This window comes from Schistocerca americana, chromosome 3 (genome assembly GCF_021461395.2).
Source record: "Schistocerca americana isolate TAMUIC-IGC-003095 chromosome 3, iqSchAmer2.1, whole genome shotgun sequence".
Lineage (NCBI taxonomy): Eukaryota > Metazoa > Arthropoda > Insecta > Orthoptera > Acrididae > Schistocerca > Schistocerca americana.
This window is the reverse complement of record NC_060121.1, coordinates 494,746,231-494,762,436: the sequence shown is the minus strand read 5'-3', so window position 1 is coordinate 494,762,436 and position 16,206 is coordinate 494,746,231. Positions and strand designations below refer to the sequence as shown.

General features: G+C 43.0%; 1 protein-coding gene across 1 annotated transcript in view; it reads right to left on the bottom strand.

Annotated features, from left to right (window-relative positions):
* Positions 1–1,033: 1,033 nt before the first annotated feature.
* The window catches only part of LOC124607433 (juvenile hormone esterase-like), a 99,409-nt gene continuing 84,236 nt past the window's right edge, over positions 1,034–16,206 (bottom strand). Inside the window, exons 9-10 of the mRNA XM_047139761.1 lie at positions 8,760–8,892; positions 1,034–1,381 (exon numbers count right to left, since the gene is read on the bottom strand). Coding sequence (XP_046995717.1) covers positions 1,213–1,381; positions 8,760–8,892 — 302 coding nt within the window. The 3' untranslated portion in view covers positions 1,034–1,212. The remainder of the gene's footprint in view (positions 1,382–8,759; positions 8,893–16,206) is intronic.

The window sequence follows — 16,206 nt, the reverse complement described above, 5'->3', positions numbered from 1 at the left end:
ACAGATATGGCGAACAGTATTGAAGCTAACAAATAGAAATTAAATCTGTGGAAAAATCAGCTTCAAATTCATGACTAGCAACGTGTCCGAGAACTCAAGGCGCACATATTGTGGCATGAACGACTACGTTTCAGTAATTGAAACATTTGACCATTGGTACTGAAAGATATTCCAAGACTTTGCATTTGTGAAGACTGATTTCGATTTACCTGTGAGACTGTTCTCGGTTTTGGCTGCTAATGTAGCGTTTTGTTATACAACAACTAATAAGAAGATTGTTCTAGATACATATCTGTAGGAGACTTCGATAGTAAAACGACCTTTATGGGTAACGAATGACTTCCATGAGAGATAGCTTTTTCTGTAACAATAACGATGTCATAGCTAGGCAATTGATCAAAACAATAATTAATCATTTTAATTATTGCATTGCAGCAACATCCTGATGCAGTCAAATGAGACAAATTCGATAGTGATGGAACCAGAAGAAAGGAACTGAAAGTTGTAGCACGGCCGGGACAGTACCCCAGGTATCTTGCTTACGAGGCAGAAATGCTAACCATTACACCACCGCAGCACTGTGGTCAGCAGTGCTGCAAAAACTACCCAAGTGGAGTGCCCTCCCCAAGACAAACTTCAATTCCTATCTTCAGCTTATTTTCACCCTACATTGTCACTATTGCCAGGGCTCTCCGGCACTGGAATAGCACCCCAGCGTTGGATGTAATGGGACAGTCCTGTACCATTAGTAATATAGATCTTATAAACGCAGGTAAAGATGGGACTTAAATATCTTAGGGAAAAACTTTAATTGTAAAATCTGTAACGACAAGTTCGGTAAAAAACATGAGCATCCACCACATATCTCTCAAGTTCGAAAATACAGCTGTCTTCATATAAAAAAACTATTTAAAAATTTAATTTCATTAATATTGCCCCTATTTGCTTGTCATCCATTCTCACACTATACAATGTTTTCAGGTGTTAATTTGCTTATGAAATTTTCAGACTTCCATTCAGAGAAAAACACGAGTATGGAATTACAGATTCCTTGTATTATCATAGTGATTAAATGGTTACAACATTTATTACTGCAAACACAGTGAAAAAAATTCTAGTCAAGTAATACTATTTGTTGTAATTTTGATTTTTTTAATGTATCCAGTAATTACATCAGTCCACTGGCTTGCTTATGAATCTCCTACTGGGCGGTCAGAGTTCATCGGCGTAAGGCTGCAGCGGCACGTTGGTGTTCCAGAAGTCCATTCGTTCTGCGTTCTTGTCGTGGGCCAGCGAAAAGTTGGCCTGCATCAGCATGTAGCTGCGGTTAGAGTTGTTGTATGGTTCCCACACAATTGGGTCTGCTTCTGGAGTAGGTGTCCTGCGGAGAAACGGAATCATTGTCAGAATACTGACAGGAGTATTATCGCATTATCACGCCTCTAACGCTGTTTAAACTTCGCATTTGTAACTTTGTGAAAACAAATCATCCTCTACTAGCTTTTTGACATGCCAACTGAATGCAATGCACATATTTTCATACTCACATACTTAATGGATGCATAATTGTTTCAATTATGCCTTGAATATCGATCTGTGTTTAGGTGCTAAAACTGACTGCATGAAAATGGCAGAAATTACTAGTACCGTGTTCAAGAAAAAGTGCTGTTGTCGTTTGCTAACAGGCATGAGCGTATAATTCTAGCGACAACGACCTACCCTCCATTTCTGACAGTACCTTCCACCTATCATGCAATCTTCATAGATGGCTACTGAACGTTTGCTCATTTCTTTTCTTTATTGACTTTGTAGTATGAGTTCATGACCATCTAAGGCCATTCACACAACGTTCATGCATGTCATATTCGTATCCAAAAATGATTATTACTGTGTATTATATGTACAGAACAAATAACGCAGACGAATATACTCTGGGCGCTCAGTAGGCATGTTTGGGGGGAGAGGGGGGCCAGAAGTTTACGGGTCATGAGTTGTGCAATCGTATTCTGATCCTTTCTCAGTTAATTCAGGTGGACCGCGCTTTAGCTAATTCACAAAACATTTAAAGATATCCACTTATGTTTGGGGGGAGAGGGGGGCCAGAAGTTTACGAGTCATGAGTTGTGCAATCGTATTCTGATCCTTTCTCAGTTAATTCAGGTGGACCGCGCTTTATCTAATTCACAAAACATTTAAAGATATCCACTTTTACTCTGTAGATCTCTTACAACAAGGACTCGAAAATGGAGAGATCATGATTGGTGGGGCACAGTAAATTAGCATGAAGTTTATTCAGCATGAATTGGATTTACTTGTTCATGGAGAACAAGCTCATGAACATGGAATATTATCATGGGGCACAATCCCTCAACATATACGCAATGTAACGAAAATTAGTAGAGAATGATACTTAAGGAGTGTTCTTCATTTAAAATACGACAGTTAATGTGATCAACCGCAGCCCTAGTTCGGGATGGGACAGTAATCTGACTGGAAACACTAACGCATGGCAACTACTTTTAAACCTACACCAGCTTTCGTAAGCTGGGATGAGTGTATAAAACTCATTTACTAGTAAGAACTCCCCACATATCACATATAATGGGGGGGGGGGGGGGGGTCAGAAAGAGTCGGGAAAGATTATAAGGATATGGCAGGGGCAGGAGAGGGGGGGGGGGGGGGGCGGGTGCTGAGAAATAATTGTTCAGGAAATAGTTTGAATCGTTACGCCGTTTCCGAGTAACTTAGAACTGAAGTAGTTAGTCTATCGGGTCGCTGAGCGCGCAAATTCAGCTACTTTCACGCACTAAAACGCGGTAATTGAAAGACTTCTGTGGGTCCATTAGTTTCCACTTGTTCAGACGCTCATTGCCAATTAAAATATGCATTTTTCGGAAGTGATAAATTTCAGCTAGCTGAGCGAAAGCTACGTTTGTACGGCCTGAGAAAAACAAATGAAATTTGGTGACACTGTCTCCGGCAGGTCGCTTAAATTTCCGCGCAACCTGACTGGCTTTTCCGACTGTTTCTGGCCACTCGTTCCACGCAACCTGACTGGCTTTTCAGACTGTTTCTGGCCACTCTCTATGTGTAACCATCATAACAACGATTAATCAATATCATTTGCTGAATAACTGACGACCGGTGGAACGAAGTTCAGTGCAGATGTGGTGGGCCAGGGCCTGAATCTTAGGCTACCAGTTACAAAGAATATTACGGGATAGGTAGTAGTTCCACAAGCAAGTTAGTAATCATTATACTCAGTACAGTAAGATTTATCGTTTATGTGATCTCATGAAGGAGTGGGACTCAAAAAAGTAGCACGTTGGTGGCTGATGGCCTGAACTTTGATTACCAGTCACAATGAAAACTAAGAGATAAATAGTAATTTCACACTCGGTACAGTTTATAAGAAATGAAGTGATAGTATGGTGTTCATGACTGGGAGACACTATCTGGGGTAGTTCACCTGCCGAGTTGCAAGTTTTTTCAGTTGACGCCACAGTGGGCAATTTGTGTGTTGATGATGATGATGATGATGAAATGAGGGCAAAACAGCACACTGTCCCTGAGCGGAGAAAATCTCCGACCTGGAACCGTTGCACGGCAGTCAGACGCGCCGACCACTCAGCTAAGGAATAATACCGTTTAAACAAGGTCATGTAGCAGTGGGACTCAAATAACTAGCATGTGGGTGGCTGATGGCCTGTATCTTCACTACCGTTTACAAAGGGAACTTGTCGAACTGCGAAAAATGCTGCGCTAACTACTCGGTAAGCGGAACACATTGGGAACACATTGCAACTAGATGCGATCACAATATTCTAAGATATATAACAGCCCCACTGGCACAGGACTAACAGTTTCCCTGTGTCAGGGAAACTGTCTCACTTAAAAGTTGCACTTTTCGTACGATTTCTTGTAAGAAAAAATAGAAGTCGTACTCGGTTGCCATCTAACGCTGCAAGAATTTGAAAGAATGAGCTTTAATATCAGAATAAATTACATTTTACTGTGGACCTTAGCCCATGATACCAGAGAAGTGTTTATAGAACGCGTCCATCACTAACCGGCAGCTCTGAAAGAGGGGTTTGAAATTCCCTTGTTCCACTGCGTGCCCGGGGGTAGGGCAAGGTACCGTCACCAACTTCACTGCATTGCGTGCGAGAACCGTCTTCCGCCCCTGTCGCGGACTGTTCTCTCTGGCTCCAGCGCTACTTACCTATAAGATGAGTTACCAATACTACACCAGCTCTCTGAAATACTCTAAAGAGAGTGGAGTGAATTTTAAAATGCCCTTGTTCTCTTGTTTCTTCACTCATACTGAGTGAAATTGAAAGAATTTGAATGTGTAAGGAAAAATAAACATAAGTACTCATTCCTTCTCTGGAGGTTGGCCGGGCAGAGTGAAGTAACAAAAGACTACACACGACCAGCCTGCTAAGGCACCAGTCCCCCTTAACATGTGAAAGTTAATGTATATGTGCAGACTGAAGCGACGAATGAGAATTTTTACCAAGGACGGGATACGAGCCCAGGTCTCGTGCGCACTAGGCAGATGCGCTAACCACTACGCCACCCTGCCACAGTGGCTTTACACAACCTCACAGCATGCCTGTCTGCTCAACTATATGGTTTAAGGAGAATACAGAGTGGGCTGAGGTGTGAATGGGAACCAGCACTGAGGAGGAAGGCGTGCTAGGATATTCCTTGAAATTGTGCAAAGCCACTGAGCCAGGGTGACGTAGTGGTTAGTGCGTCAGCCTTGTGAGCAGGAGGCCCGGGTGCGAATCCCGACATTGGTACAAGTTTTCGTTCGTCACATCAGTCTGCATATATACACACATATCAAAAAAAGTTTTGCATGACCTTGGTTCTGAGAGTTCCGGAACCTGTACAGAAAATTGGAATAGAGGTCAACATAAACATCATTTCCGCCCTCTTTATTGCTCATGAAAACCACACACTGCATATTGTGCCACCATACAACGATACCTTCAGAGGTGGTGGTCCAGATTGCTGTAAACACCGGTACTTCTAATACCCAGTAGCACGTCCTCTTGCACTGATGCATGCCTGTATACTATCCATAAGTTCATCAAGGCACTGTTGGTCCACATTGTCCCACTCCTCAACGTCGATTCGGCATAGATTCCTCAGAGTGGTTGGTGGATCACGTCGTTCATAAACAGCCCTTCTCAATCCATCCCAGATATGTTCGATAGGGTTCATGTTTGGAGAACATGCTGGCCACTCTAGTCGAGTGATGTCGTTATCCTGAAGAAAGTCATTCACAAGATGCGCACGATGGGTCGCAAATTGTTGTCAATGAAGACAAATATCTTGCCAATATGCTGCCGATATCGCTGCACTATCGGTCGGAGGATGGTATTCACGTATCGTACAGTCGTTACGGCGCCTGCCATGACCAACAGCGGCATAAGTCGGTCCAACATAATGCCACCCCAAAACAGCGGGGAACCTCCACCTTGCGGCTCTCGCTGGACAGTGTGTCTGAGGCGTTCAGCCTGACCGGGATGCCTCCAAACACGTCTCCGACGATTATCTGGTTGAAGGCATATGCGACACTCATCAGTGGAGAGAACGTGATGCCAATCCTGAGCGGTCCATTCGGCATGTTGTTGGGTCCATCTGTGCCTCGCTGCATGGTGTCGTGGTTGCAGAGATGGACCTCGCGACGGACGTCGGCAGTGAAGTTGTGCATCATGCAGCCTATTGTGCACAGTTTTCGTCGTAACACGACGTCCTGTGGCTGCACGAAAAGCATTATTCAACATGGTGGCGTTGCTGCCAGGGTTCCTCCGAGCCACAATCCGTAAGTAGCGATAATCCACTGCAGTAGTAGTCCTTGGGCGGCCTGAGCGAGCATGTCATCGACAGTTCCTTCAGTATCTCCTCCATGTCCGAGAAACATCGCTTTGGTTCACTTAGAGACGCCTGGACACTCCCCTTGTTGAGAAACCTTCTTGGTACAAAGTAAAATGCGGACGCGATCGAAATACGGTATTGACCGTCTAGGCATGGTTGAACTACAGACAACACGAGCCGTGTACTTCCTTCCTGGTGTAATGACTGGAACTGATGGGCTGTCGGACCTCCTCCTTTTAACAGGCGCTGCTCATGCCTGGTTGTTTACATTTTTGGGCGGGTTTAGTGACATCTCTGAACAGTCAAATGGACTGTGTCTGTGATACAATATCCACAGTCAACGTCCTTCTTCAGGAGTTCTGGGAACCGGGGTGATGCAAAACTTTTTTTGATGTGTGTACTTACGCTATAGATGTTTGAAACCCGAAAAGGTCTCTTGAACATTTAGTTTCATTTGACTTATGACAGAGTTTAAATAGAACTCTTTCAGGCTCTCCTGCATTACTTGCGCACCAGCACCCTTAGTGTGTTTATTCTTAGGATAATTTAGGTTAAGTAGTGTGTAAGCTTAGGGACTGATGACCTTAGCAGTTAAGTCCCATAAGATTTCACACACATTTGAACATTTTTTGCTAGAGTTGAAGCTAAGGACTTGTTGTACATTGTCGTTAGATCAGTCAGTAAGAACATTGCTTCTTAAAGGCAAAGTACAGAGTTCGAATCGCGAAACAGCACACAGTTTTAACCCAACAGGGAGTTTCAAAACATAATTCCATTGCAGAGTGAAAGATTCATTCTGAAAATGTGACGACGTTTTGGAACGGTCGGAAATAAATATTCGTCATAAATCGAAAACGACGAAAGCTGTGAACACAGCAGCAGCGCCATTAAACAAATCGGTTGACGACCGACATCGACCAAATACAACCAACGTTGATCTGAGTGCAGCCTACTCCACGGCAACAACTAATACTGTACTGTATTTGCATTCTGGAGAGGCGAGTATTCACATTCCTATCCGGAATTTCTGTAACCCAGTTGAGGTGATTACCATGATGGTTTCTTTGAACCGGATGTGCCCTATTCCTGTCCCGTCGCTATCCTTCACAGTTTGTGATTCATGTCTAATTATCTCATACCGAAGATACTTTAAAACCACAATACTTCTTCACATTACGTATCCAACGTCGGCAGCGTTATTTCTATTCTTGAAGTCCCTGTTCATTTGAAAATGCATTGCTTGAAAACCTTACAAGTTTAGTTTAAGAAAGCAAACGTCTGTGAAATCTCGAGTAAGACAAACATCTCTAACGCCATACCACGAGGTCGTATATATAATGAGCCGGCCGCGGTGGCCGAGCGGTTCTAGGCGCTCCAGTCCGGAATCGCGCTGCTGCTACGGTCGCAGGTTCGAATCCTGCCTCGGGCATGGATGTGAGTGATGTCGTTAGGTTTAAGTAGTTCTAAGTGTAGGGGACTGATGACCTCAGATGTTGAGTCGCATAGTGCTCAGAGCCATTTCGTATATATAATGTAAATCGTAAGTAAATGATTACTTAAAGTTTATTACTTGACTGTGTATACAAAAATATGACATTATTTACCTCAACGATAATTCATTTGAGGAATTAAAACACTGCATTGTCAGAAGGACCAGAAACTTTATTTAATCTCACTGTTCCTTGAATTTTATTTCGTAGTTGCGTTCACATTAATTTTGATTTAATGAGGACTAGTTTCGAAAATGTTCATTTTCAAATCGTTGTCTACAGTAAAGTTTCATCATCAGTAAAACTGTAAAATAAAATATTGTAGCCTTCTGTCTGTGCAAAAGACAAGAGTTTATTACAGGTGGCTAGAAAGTTGTTTATATACTTTGTATTTTACATTTCGACCAAATGCATAATTTTAACATAAGTGATGGTTTGGTAATGAAGTAATAAGTTTGAAACTAGTTAGCATTAACTCTTAAATGTGAACGTAATTAAAACAGGAAATTAAAGAGATGGTAAAGATGACTGATTTTGAAACAAAACCTTAAATTTAATTATAATGCTTGGATGCATTTTTAATTGAAGTATAGTATTGTCCCACCTATTGCATACAGCCTCTCTGACGACAGAACTAAAATTCTGTTTCAGGCTTCAGTCAACTGAAATAACCTTCATATCACTAACATTCTCGTTCAAAATCGGTCATGTACACGTGTTCTAGTATTGTTTGTGAATTATGCGAACGCATTTGCATAACTTTATAGGAAAATTGTGCTGCCCCTCTTTCATGAGGATTTCCTTAAATTGTGACTGATAATGTGTAATTGTCGAACTTTCCTAACTGATGAGGAAAATATTGTCATACTCAGCCCCTTAAATCAGGATCTATGCACTAAAATCACAAGATTATTTCTCTGTTTCATCTTATTAACACCACAGAGGCCAAATTCACAGCAAAAACATAAAAACCACGCACATGAATGCTTCCTTTTAATAAAACGCATGCAAAGCAGGACGTCCCTAAATGTGTAATGGTTGTAACATTCAGTCAATCGAAAACTGGCAACGGAAATAAGATGGAACTTATTTGGTAGTCGAGATGTTAGAGACTCCTGGGATAAAAAGACCCTCAGTCGTATTGTAATATAGGATCTGATGAACAAAACCACCTTTACCCGCAAACAAAGATGAAATTAAATTAAAGATAATGAGCTCATTCTGCATAGCTCATTCTAAAAATGCAGGAACAGAGTTTAACGTTTTGTGTGATATCACCTTCCCTTAGTTACATAGTAGAAGGTTCACAAAACATGTATCCTAATGACAGATTAAATAGTTTAAACGTTATTTATGGTGTATATCTGATTCTACACTTACCCATATTTAGCAAAATTGGTCCAGTATCGGAGTATATTCCTGCGTACTTTATCCTCTTCCGAGTTCGGATCCAAATTGTACTCGGTATCTTTTCTCAGGAATAGGAATGGTAGTTCACCCGAGTGAGTGACACCTGGAACAAGTGAACAATAAACGTTCTCCTACTTGAAGACAACACAATTTAAAATAAAAATTGACATTCACACTGGATTTCCAGTGGTGAAAATTGTTTCAGCGTTTAGCTGCAACATATTTCGTTGCATCTCGTCTTTAGGAGTTTAAGTATCATTGGACATATTGCTTATAGAGTATGTATCTTGCTTTTACAGTCAGTTACGCTAAAGAGCCATGTTGAAAGTTAGTTATTACATCTTATTTCAGAAACATATATCAAACCAGTCCTTTCTCTATTAAAAATGAAAAGGTAGAAGCACGAATTTAATTTTCCAAAGTATTTTAAATTACATCGTTAAGCTTAAAATCCTTGCATTTCTTTACTTGAAGCAAAAATAAAAAGTATCGGGGAAAGTACGAGTAGATAGTACACAAGAAATTTCATGTTGGTGCATGACGCAGCGTAACGATAGTTATTGCTGGAGTAGACACAAGTATTTAAGCAGCGGAAGTCACCAGTTTCTAGTCTAATTTGGGGTCTATTTACGTGTGTCGTGATAATTTACACCGTCCCATTTGCCCGTCCCTCATTATCCCGCCTTATTCCCCCTTTTGTGGTTTTGGCAGCATACTTCTTTACAATTTAGGCAATTCTCAACGGTTCATGAAACGTCAGAAAGATTAATGAAAGTTTGGGCCTTGTCACTTTATTTAAATATGCTAGCGCTGCTATGAGCACCCACATGAGTACACACCACTTTATTTCAACAGTTTAGTATTATGAGAGCAAGGTTCTCACTTTAAGCAATTTACAGGCCATTGCTGCTGCACCACTTCATTTAAATAATTTAATACTCACATGGCCACACTCATGTGTGGATTACATAAAGGTGTCTTAAGACAGCCGGCCGCGGTGGTCTAGCGGTTCTAGGCGCTCAGTCCGGAACAGCGCGACTGCTACGGTCGCAGGTTCGAATCCTGCCTCGGGCATGGATGTGTGTGATGTCCTTAGGTTAGTTAGGTTTAAGTAGTTCTAAGTTCTAGGGGACTGATGACCACAGATGTTAAGTGCTATAGTGCTCACAGCCATTTGAACCATTTTGTTTTAAGACAAATGGTGGGCAATGGCTTGCCCAGCCTGGTGCACAACATCCACAAGCGTGACCAACGTGGCTGCCGCCAGTGCCATTGACGGAGAGGTTGGTCGGTCCAGTGCAGCTGTTACTTTGAGTCAGAATAGAGACTCTGGCCTCGTGTTTGAATGTGCCTGTCCAGAATCCAGAAGGTATCCCTACTACATTGACAAAATTACAGTTTCTCACTGTACGTCGCGTGCACACACTGGAATACATCCACTGAACAAAGCACGCGGTACATCTGAAGCGTATTAATGAGGATTTGAAATCCATAAAATTATCTGTTGTACCAGCTGCTCCTGGAATGACAAGATTTTGAGACCCACTGGAGCAGCATCCTCTACGACGGAAAACAACTATAAAAGCTATATTTGTGAGTGTGTGTGTAAGTGTTACTTTTGTGGGAGGGATTATTCACCAGGGAAAATAACTTAGTTCTGAAGGAACTAGCTTTTCAGATATTGTGAGTAGATAGACCTGAGAGTTCTGGTGCAAAGTGGCTCGTTGCTGACATCGTCGACGAGTCAACGGAATTTCCCACTCCTCCCCTAAGACATCATGCGTTGTTGCCAGATTTTTCCCCTCTCCCTCCTCTGACACTGTCTAATGCAGGTCAATTGTCCTATGTAGAAAATGATAAGAAATTCAAAACTTAGGGGAAATTCAAAAGTAGACCAGTTGTGCTAGTGAGTATTCGCCCATTCCTGTGATGTGACTGTGGAAGTAGGACTATTGTCCTAATCATAAATTGGCAGGAAATCGAAGATCTCATGTTGATGGAAGTAGTTCACTTGTGGTAAATATGGAATTCAAGATGCCTTTTGGGTTTTGTCCCTTTGGTTTCACTCACATTTATTTCTCCTCCATGTCCAAGCCTGTCTGTCAGACAAAAGGTGCCAGTCTGGATACGGAAAATGGAAGTAATCAGTCTGCTGACCTGCCTAGCATATTTGTTAGAAAGTACTCAGCCCTGTAGAGACCTCCAGTTCTGTTTATAACAGTCAAGTCGCTTAAAGAATTTCTGAGTTTTCCCTCTGTTGTCACCATCTATAAAGTTTAAGTTCGACAGAAAATACAAAATGGATGCTGTCGTACAGCATCGAGTTATTCAAATTCAAAAATCGTAAGGCCACTTTCCCCTCACCACTCTGACGTCGCAGTTGAAATAATTTAACCCCCCAACCAGCTATCTTAAGTTTCAACCCCAAGAACTCACTTCTAAGTGTAAAATGGCGGGAAAATTCACAAAATTCGCTTGTCTTAAGTTTAAAAATGGCGATAAATTCAAAATCTACTCACCCTAAGTTTAAAATGATGGGAAGTCCACTAATTGTCTAAACTATAGAGCAGCACTTGATGAGAACCCCATTACATGTCAGAACTATAAAGCACTTGTCCTAAATTTAAAACTATATAACACACTGATGCAGCCTGTATAATTGTCAGACACCAGTTACTGTCATGTATTGTGGAGGAAAGTATAGGAGAGGTATTCACTCGTGTCTTCACTTAAACGCCTGGGCCCCGAGCTGCCCCATACCAATACGAAAGTCGTACCGCAGGCACTAGCTTGCGCCAACTCCTGATCATCGCACAATGTGCTGCCCTGTCCTGAGCACGCCATGTCAGATAATCAGCTCCGGCTGCCTAACCACATCAAACTCAGCACAAGTATCACTCAGAGTGCATACATGACGTCACACGGTCCCATGTCAGCGACACCTTTTACCTACATGTTACGAATCTGAACAGGCCGGCAGCGTGTTATCAGTTTGGAATGTGGCACATGTTTGTCGGTAACCTAATTGTAGGACAGGGCTATAGCTGCATATACGTGTCAGATGAAGATGAATTTCAATACAAGGAATCTGTTAAGTGCCTAGTTTGACATCGCTGAGGATACAGTTTGCATCCACCGCTTCTTGACTGGTGGCATACGGAACTTGCAATCCATCTTACACATTCCCAGTGTACTTACTCGTATTCCACAACTTGAAAAGGTATGATGTACATGAATACTTGATGAAAATTAATTGGTTACTGGTCTGCTGGCGTGCACTGAGTGGTATGTTTTATTTTCGAAGGAGGTTAATAAGAAATATTATACTACAGAATTTAGATTTGTACAGGCATCACTCCAAAGCTTGTCTGACACTTTGTGTCAGGAGGATATACCCTGCACAACAGAATTAAAGGATTACATTTTTGAAATCCTGTAATTCTCACCCATTTGCATGCATAAGCTCGAAATTTGACTCAAAGGCGCTTACACCTATCCTCTGTAATCGTGCAGAAGCATGGTGCCCTGCAACGTCACCCTTGGCCTGGACTACACATCAAATAACAAGCTGGAATGAGATTTCACACTGCAGCGGAGTGTGCGCTGATATGAAAGTTCCTGGCAGATTAAAACTGTGTGCCGGACCGAGACTCGAACTCGGGACCTTCGCCTTTCGTGGGCAAGTGCTCTACCAACTGAGCTACCCAAGCACGACTCACGCCCCGTCCTCACAGCTTTACTTCTGCCAGTACCTCCTTCTGCCAGTACCTCGTCCCCTACCTTCTTTTCTTTCAGGAGTGCTAGTTCTGCTAGGTTCGCAGGAGAGCTTCTGCAAAGTTTGGAAGGTAGGGGACGAGGTACTGGCAGAAGTAAAGCTGTGAGGAAGGGGCGTGAGTCGTGCTTGGGTAGCTCTTGCCCGCGAAAGGCATAGGTCCCGAGTTCGAGTCTCGGTCCGGCACACAGTTTTAATATGCCAGGAAGTTTCAAATAACAAGCTGTTGACACATGCGGAAAAAGGTCATGGCTCAGAAGTTCATGTCACGTATAAGGTAGGTTAATGATAGCATTAGCAATAAACTCCACCACAATTATGCCCAAAGCCATCGTGGACGTGCCACATAATGGGAGAGTCGTCACAGCCCCTCTTACCCACATTTTACTCCTTCTTTTGACGCCCCTGTGACAGAGGTTAGCACTGCGATACCCAGCGTTGAAATCGCGCGGTTTTCTTATGAGTGGTTATGGAAAACATTCCAGACACGCTGCCGATCAGAATCGGCAAGAAAAGTCCCCAGAGGGTGGCATTGTCGTACAATTCCTTTCCCAGCCTGCTTGTAACACCGAATCTCATTTTTCCTCCATATAATTTTTCGAAGTTCCCCTACCTCCTCAATACGAGCTTTAGCCTTCAGAGAACTGACTCGTGGGTAGTTGGAATATGTTAACCGAATCAGGCTCAAGAAAGTTGTCGTGATTACTTCTCACCTTGGTCAATTTCGGTGCTGTGGTTCTTAAATGTGTGCCGATTACAATGTCTGGTGCAGTCAGAGCAAGAAGAAGACCATGGTTGAATAAAAGAACAATCCTTTAGTAGGATCGCTTTATTTGTTCATGAGACCCAGAAAATATTAGATACAGGCTCCCAGGTAGATGCTATTTTCCTTGACTTCCGGAAGGCGTTCGATACAGTTGCGCACTGTCGCCTGATAAACAAAGTGAGAGCCTACGGAATATCAGACCAACTGTGTGGCTGGATTGAAGAGTTCTTAACAAACAGAACACAGCATGTTGTTCTCAATGGAGAGACGTCTACAGACGCTAAAGTAACCTCTGGCGTGCCACAGGGGAGTTTTATGAGACCATTTCTTTTCACTGTATATATAAATGACCTAGTAGATAGTGTCGGAAGTTCCATGCGGCTTTTCGCGGATGATGCTGTAGTATACAGAGAAGTTGAAGCATTAGAAAATTGTAGCGAAATGTAGGAAGATCTGCAGCGGATAGGCACTTGGTGCAGGGAGTGGCAAATGACACTTAACATAGACAAATGTAACATATTGCGAATACATAGAAAGAAGGATCCTTTATTGTATGATTATATGATAGCGGAACAAACACTGGTAGCAGTTACTTCTGTAAAATATCTGGGAGTGTGCGCGCGGAACGATTTGAAGTGGAATGATCATATAAAATTAATTGTTGGTAAGGCGGATACCAGGTTGAGATTCATTGGGAGAGTCCTTAGAAAATGTAGTCCATCAACAAAGGAGGTGGCTTACAAAACACTCGTTCGACCTATACTTGAGTATTGCTCATCAGTGTGGGATCCGTACCAGATTCGTCACAGGGTTATTTGGTAACCGTGAAAGCGTTACGGAGATTTTTAACAAATCCAAGTGGCAGACTCTGCAGGAGAGGCGCTCTGCATCACGGTGTAGCTTGCTGTCCAGGTTTCGAGAGGGAGCGTTTCTGGATGAGGTATCGAATATATTGCTTCCCCCTACTTATACCTCCCGAGGAGATCACGAGTGTAAAATTAGAGGGATTCGAGCGCACACGGAGGCTTTCCGGCAGTCGTTCTTCCCGCGAACCATACGTGACTGGAACAGGAAAGGGAGGTAATGACAGTGGCACTTAAAGTGCCCTCCGCCACACACCGTTGGGTGGCTTGCGGAGTATGAATGTAGATGTAGATGTAGATGTAGATGTAATGTCGCACAGAACTATTCTACACATAATCTTTGTTATTGTCAAAAATGTACATGCACACACAAACTGAAACTCTTAAGAAGCTCTCTAGTGATTACCGAATCTTATGTAGGTGATTAGTGGAGATGGGTTGGGAGGCGCCGTGCTACGCCAATTAAACAGCCCGTGATTTCATATGCTCTATTATGGCATCCGACCATAGCTCAGTACAGGAAGCGGCAGCTTGGCAACAGCATTAAGTGGCCTTCTACAGGTTGGCGCCCCACAATGCTGACAAAGCATGCGTCATCCAGGCAATCACAGGCCTGTGACACAACTGCTTCCATCAGTGGTGACTCCAACTCTGATGATCTCAGCTAGCTGTGACCATATGTGTTGTATGGCTAACCTACCCTGCACTCTCTAGAAGGGGGCAGGCCGGTGACTTAATGGCAGTAACCTACTGCACCCAAATCACTGCACAGCGAGCTACTTACCAGGGTTGGTGCTGCATGTTTTGTCAGTAGCTCTAGATCCTGCATTCTCAGGGTGCACTGCCCTTCCCTGATGCAGAGTTGAACTGTAGCCCAGAAACAGCATTCCAAATGACGCCCAAGTAATACAATCCCATGGTGATAGAGCTACAATACTAACAGAAGTGCAAAATGGCTAGGTATTTTTATGCTTCTGAGCTGCACTTGTTTGGGCTTTGCTGTCTTGTGGCACGTATACGTAACATTTTGATGGCTACCAATGTGGAGAGGCTTACTGTATCCACCACTGCGGTAATGCTGTATCAATTGTCTCCACACCATGCCAGGCAGGCTCACCTCGCAACACTGTGATGGCTGTGTTATAGTTTATGAAGCATGAAACCCATACTTGCCTATAATTCATTTCCAACTTTGGACCAAATACGGCTGGTGCATATTACAATGCCCTCTCCATTAACATGGCAAAGTCCCTCAGATCGCCTTATAGCAAATCTTCCATAAGCAAACTAGAGTACAAGTTCCTCTGTACCTGACCCAAATGACTCTAACCTGCTCTCTACTTAAAATTGCTCTAACCACTGCGTTTTGTTGTGCACTACTTATCACGTTCCCCAACAGTTAGTTTTTCGAAAAACTTAACTTACCGTTGTAGTACTCCCTGCTGTCTCTTAGGCCCTTGGAATACAGTTCACCGTGATCTGAACATTATCCGGGTCTAAACTTCGTCTTGTATTCCGCTTCTTGTACATGTAAACAAGGACTATGCTTAGCAGAGTAAGTTTTGCTACAGTACTTGGTCTGAGAATGGTAAATAATGTTTCTTTCTGGTACTGGTTTACCTGTACCGATCTACATGCTGTACTAGCGTCTCCACGGAGACACACCTTTCCTGCTCGTTAACGAGTTTATTCACTGAAGAGCCAAAGAAACTGGTACACCTCCCTAATACCGTGTGAGGCTCCCTTGAGCATGCGGAATTGCCGCAGCACGACGTGGCATGGACTCGACTAATGTCTGAAGTAGTGCTGGAGAGAACTGACATCATGAATCCTGCAGGGCTCTCGATTAATCCGTAAGAGGACGAGGAGGTGGAGATTTCTATTGAACAGCACGTTGCAAGGCATCCTAGATATGCTCAATAATGTTCATGTCTGGGGAGTCTGGTGGCCAATGGAAGTATTTAAACTCAGAAAGTGTACCTGGAGCTAATCTGTAGCTATTCCAGACGTGTGGGG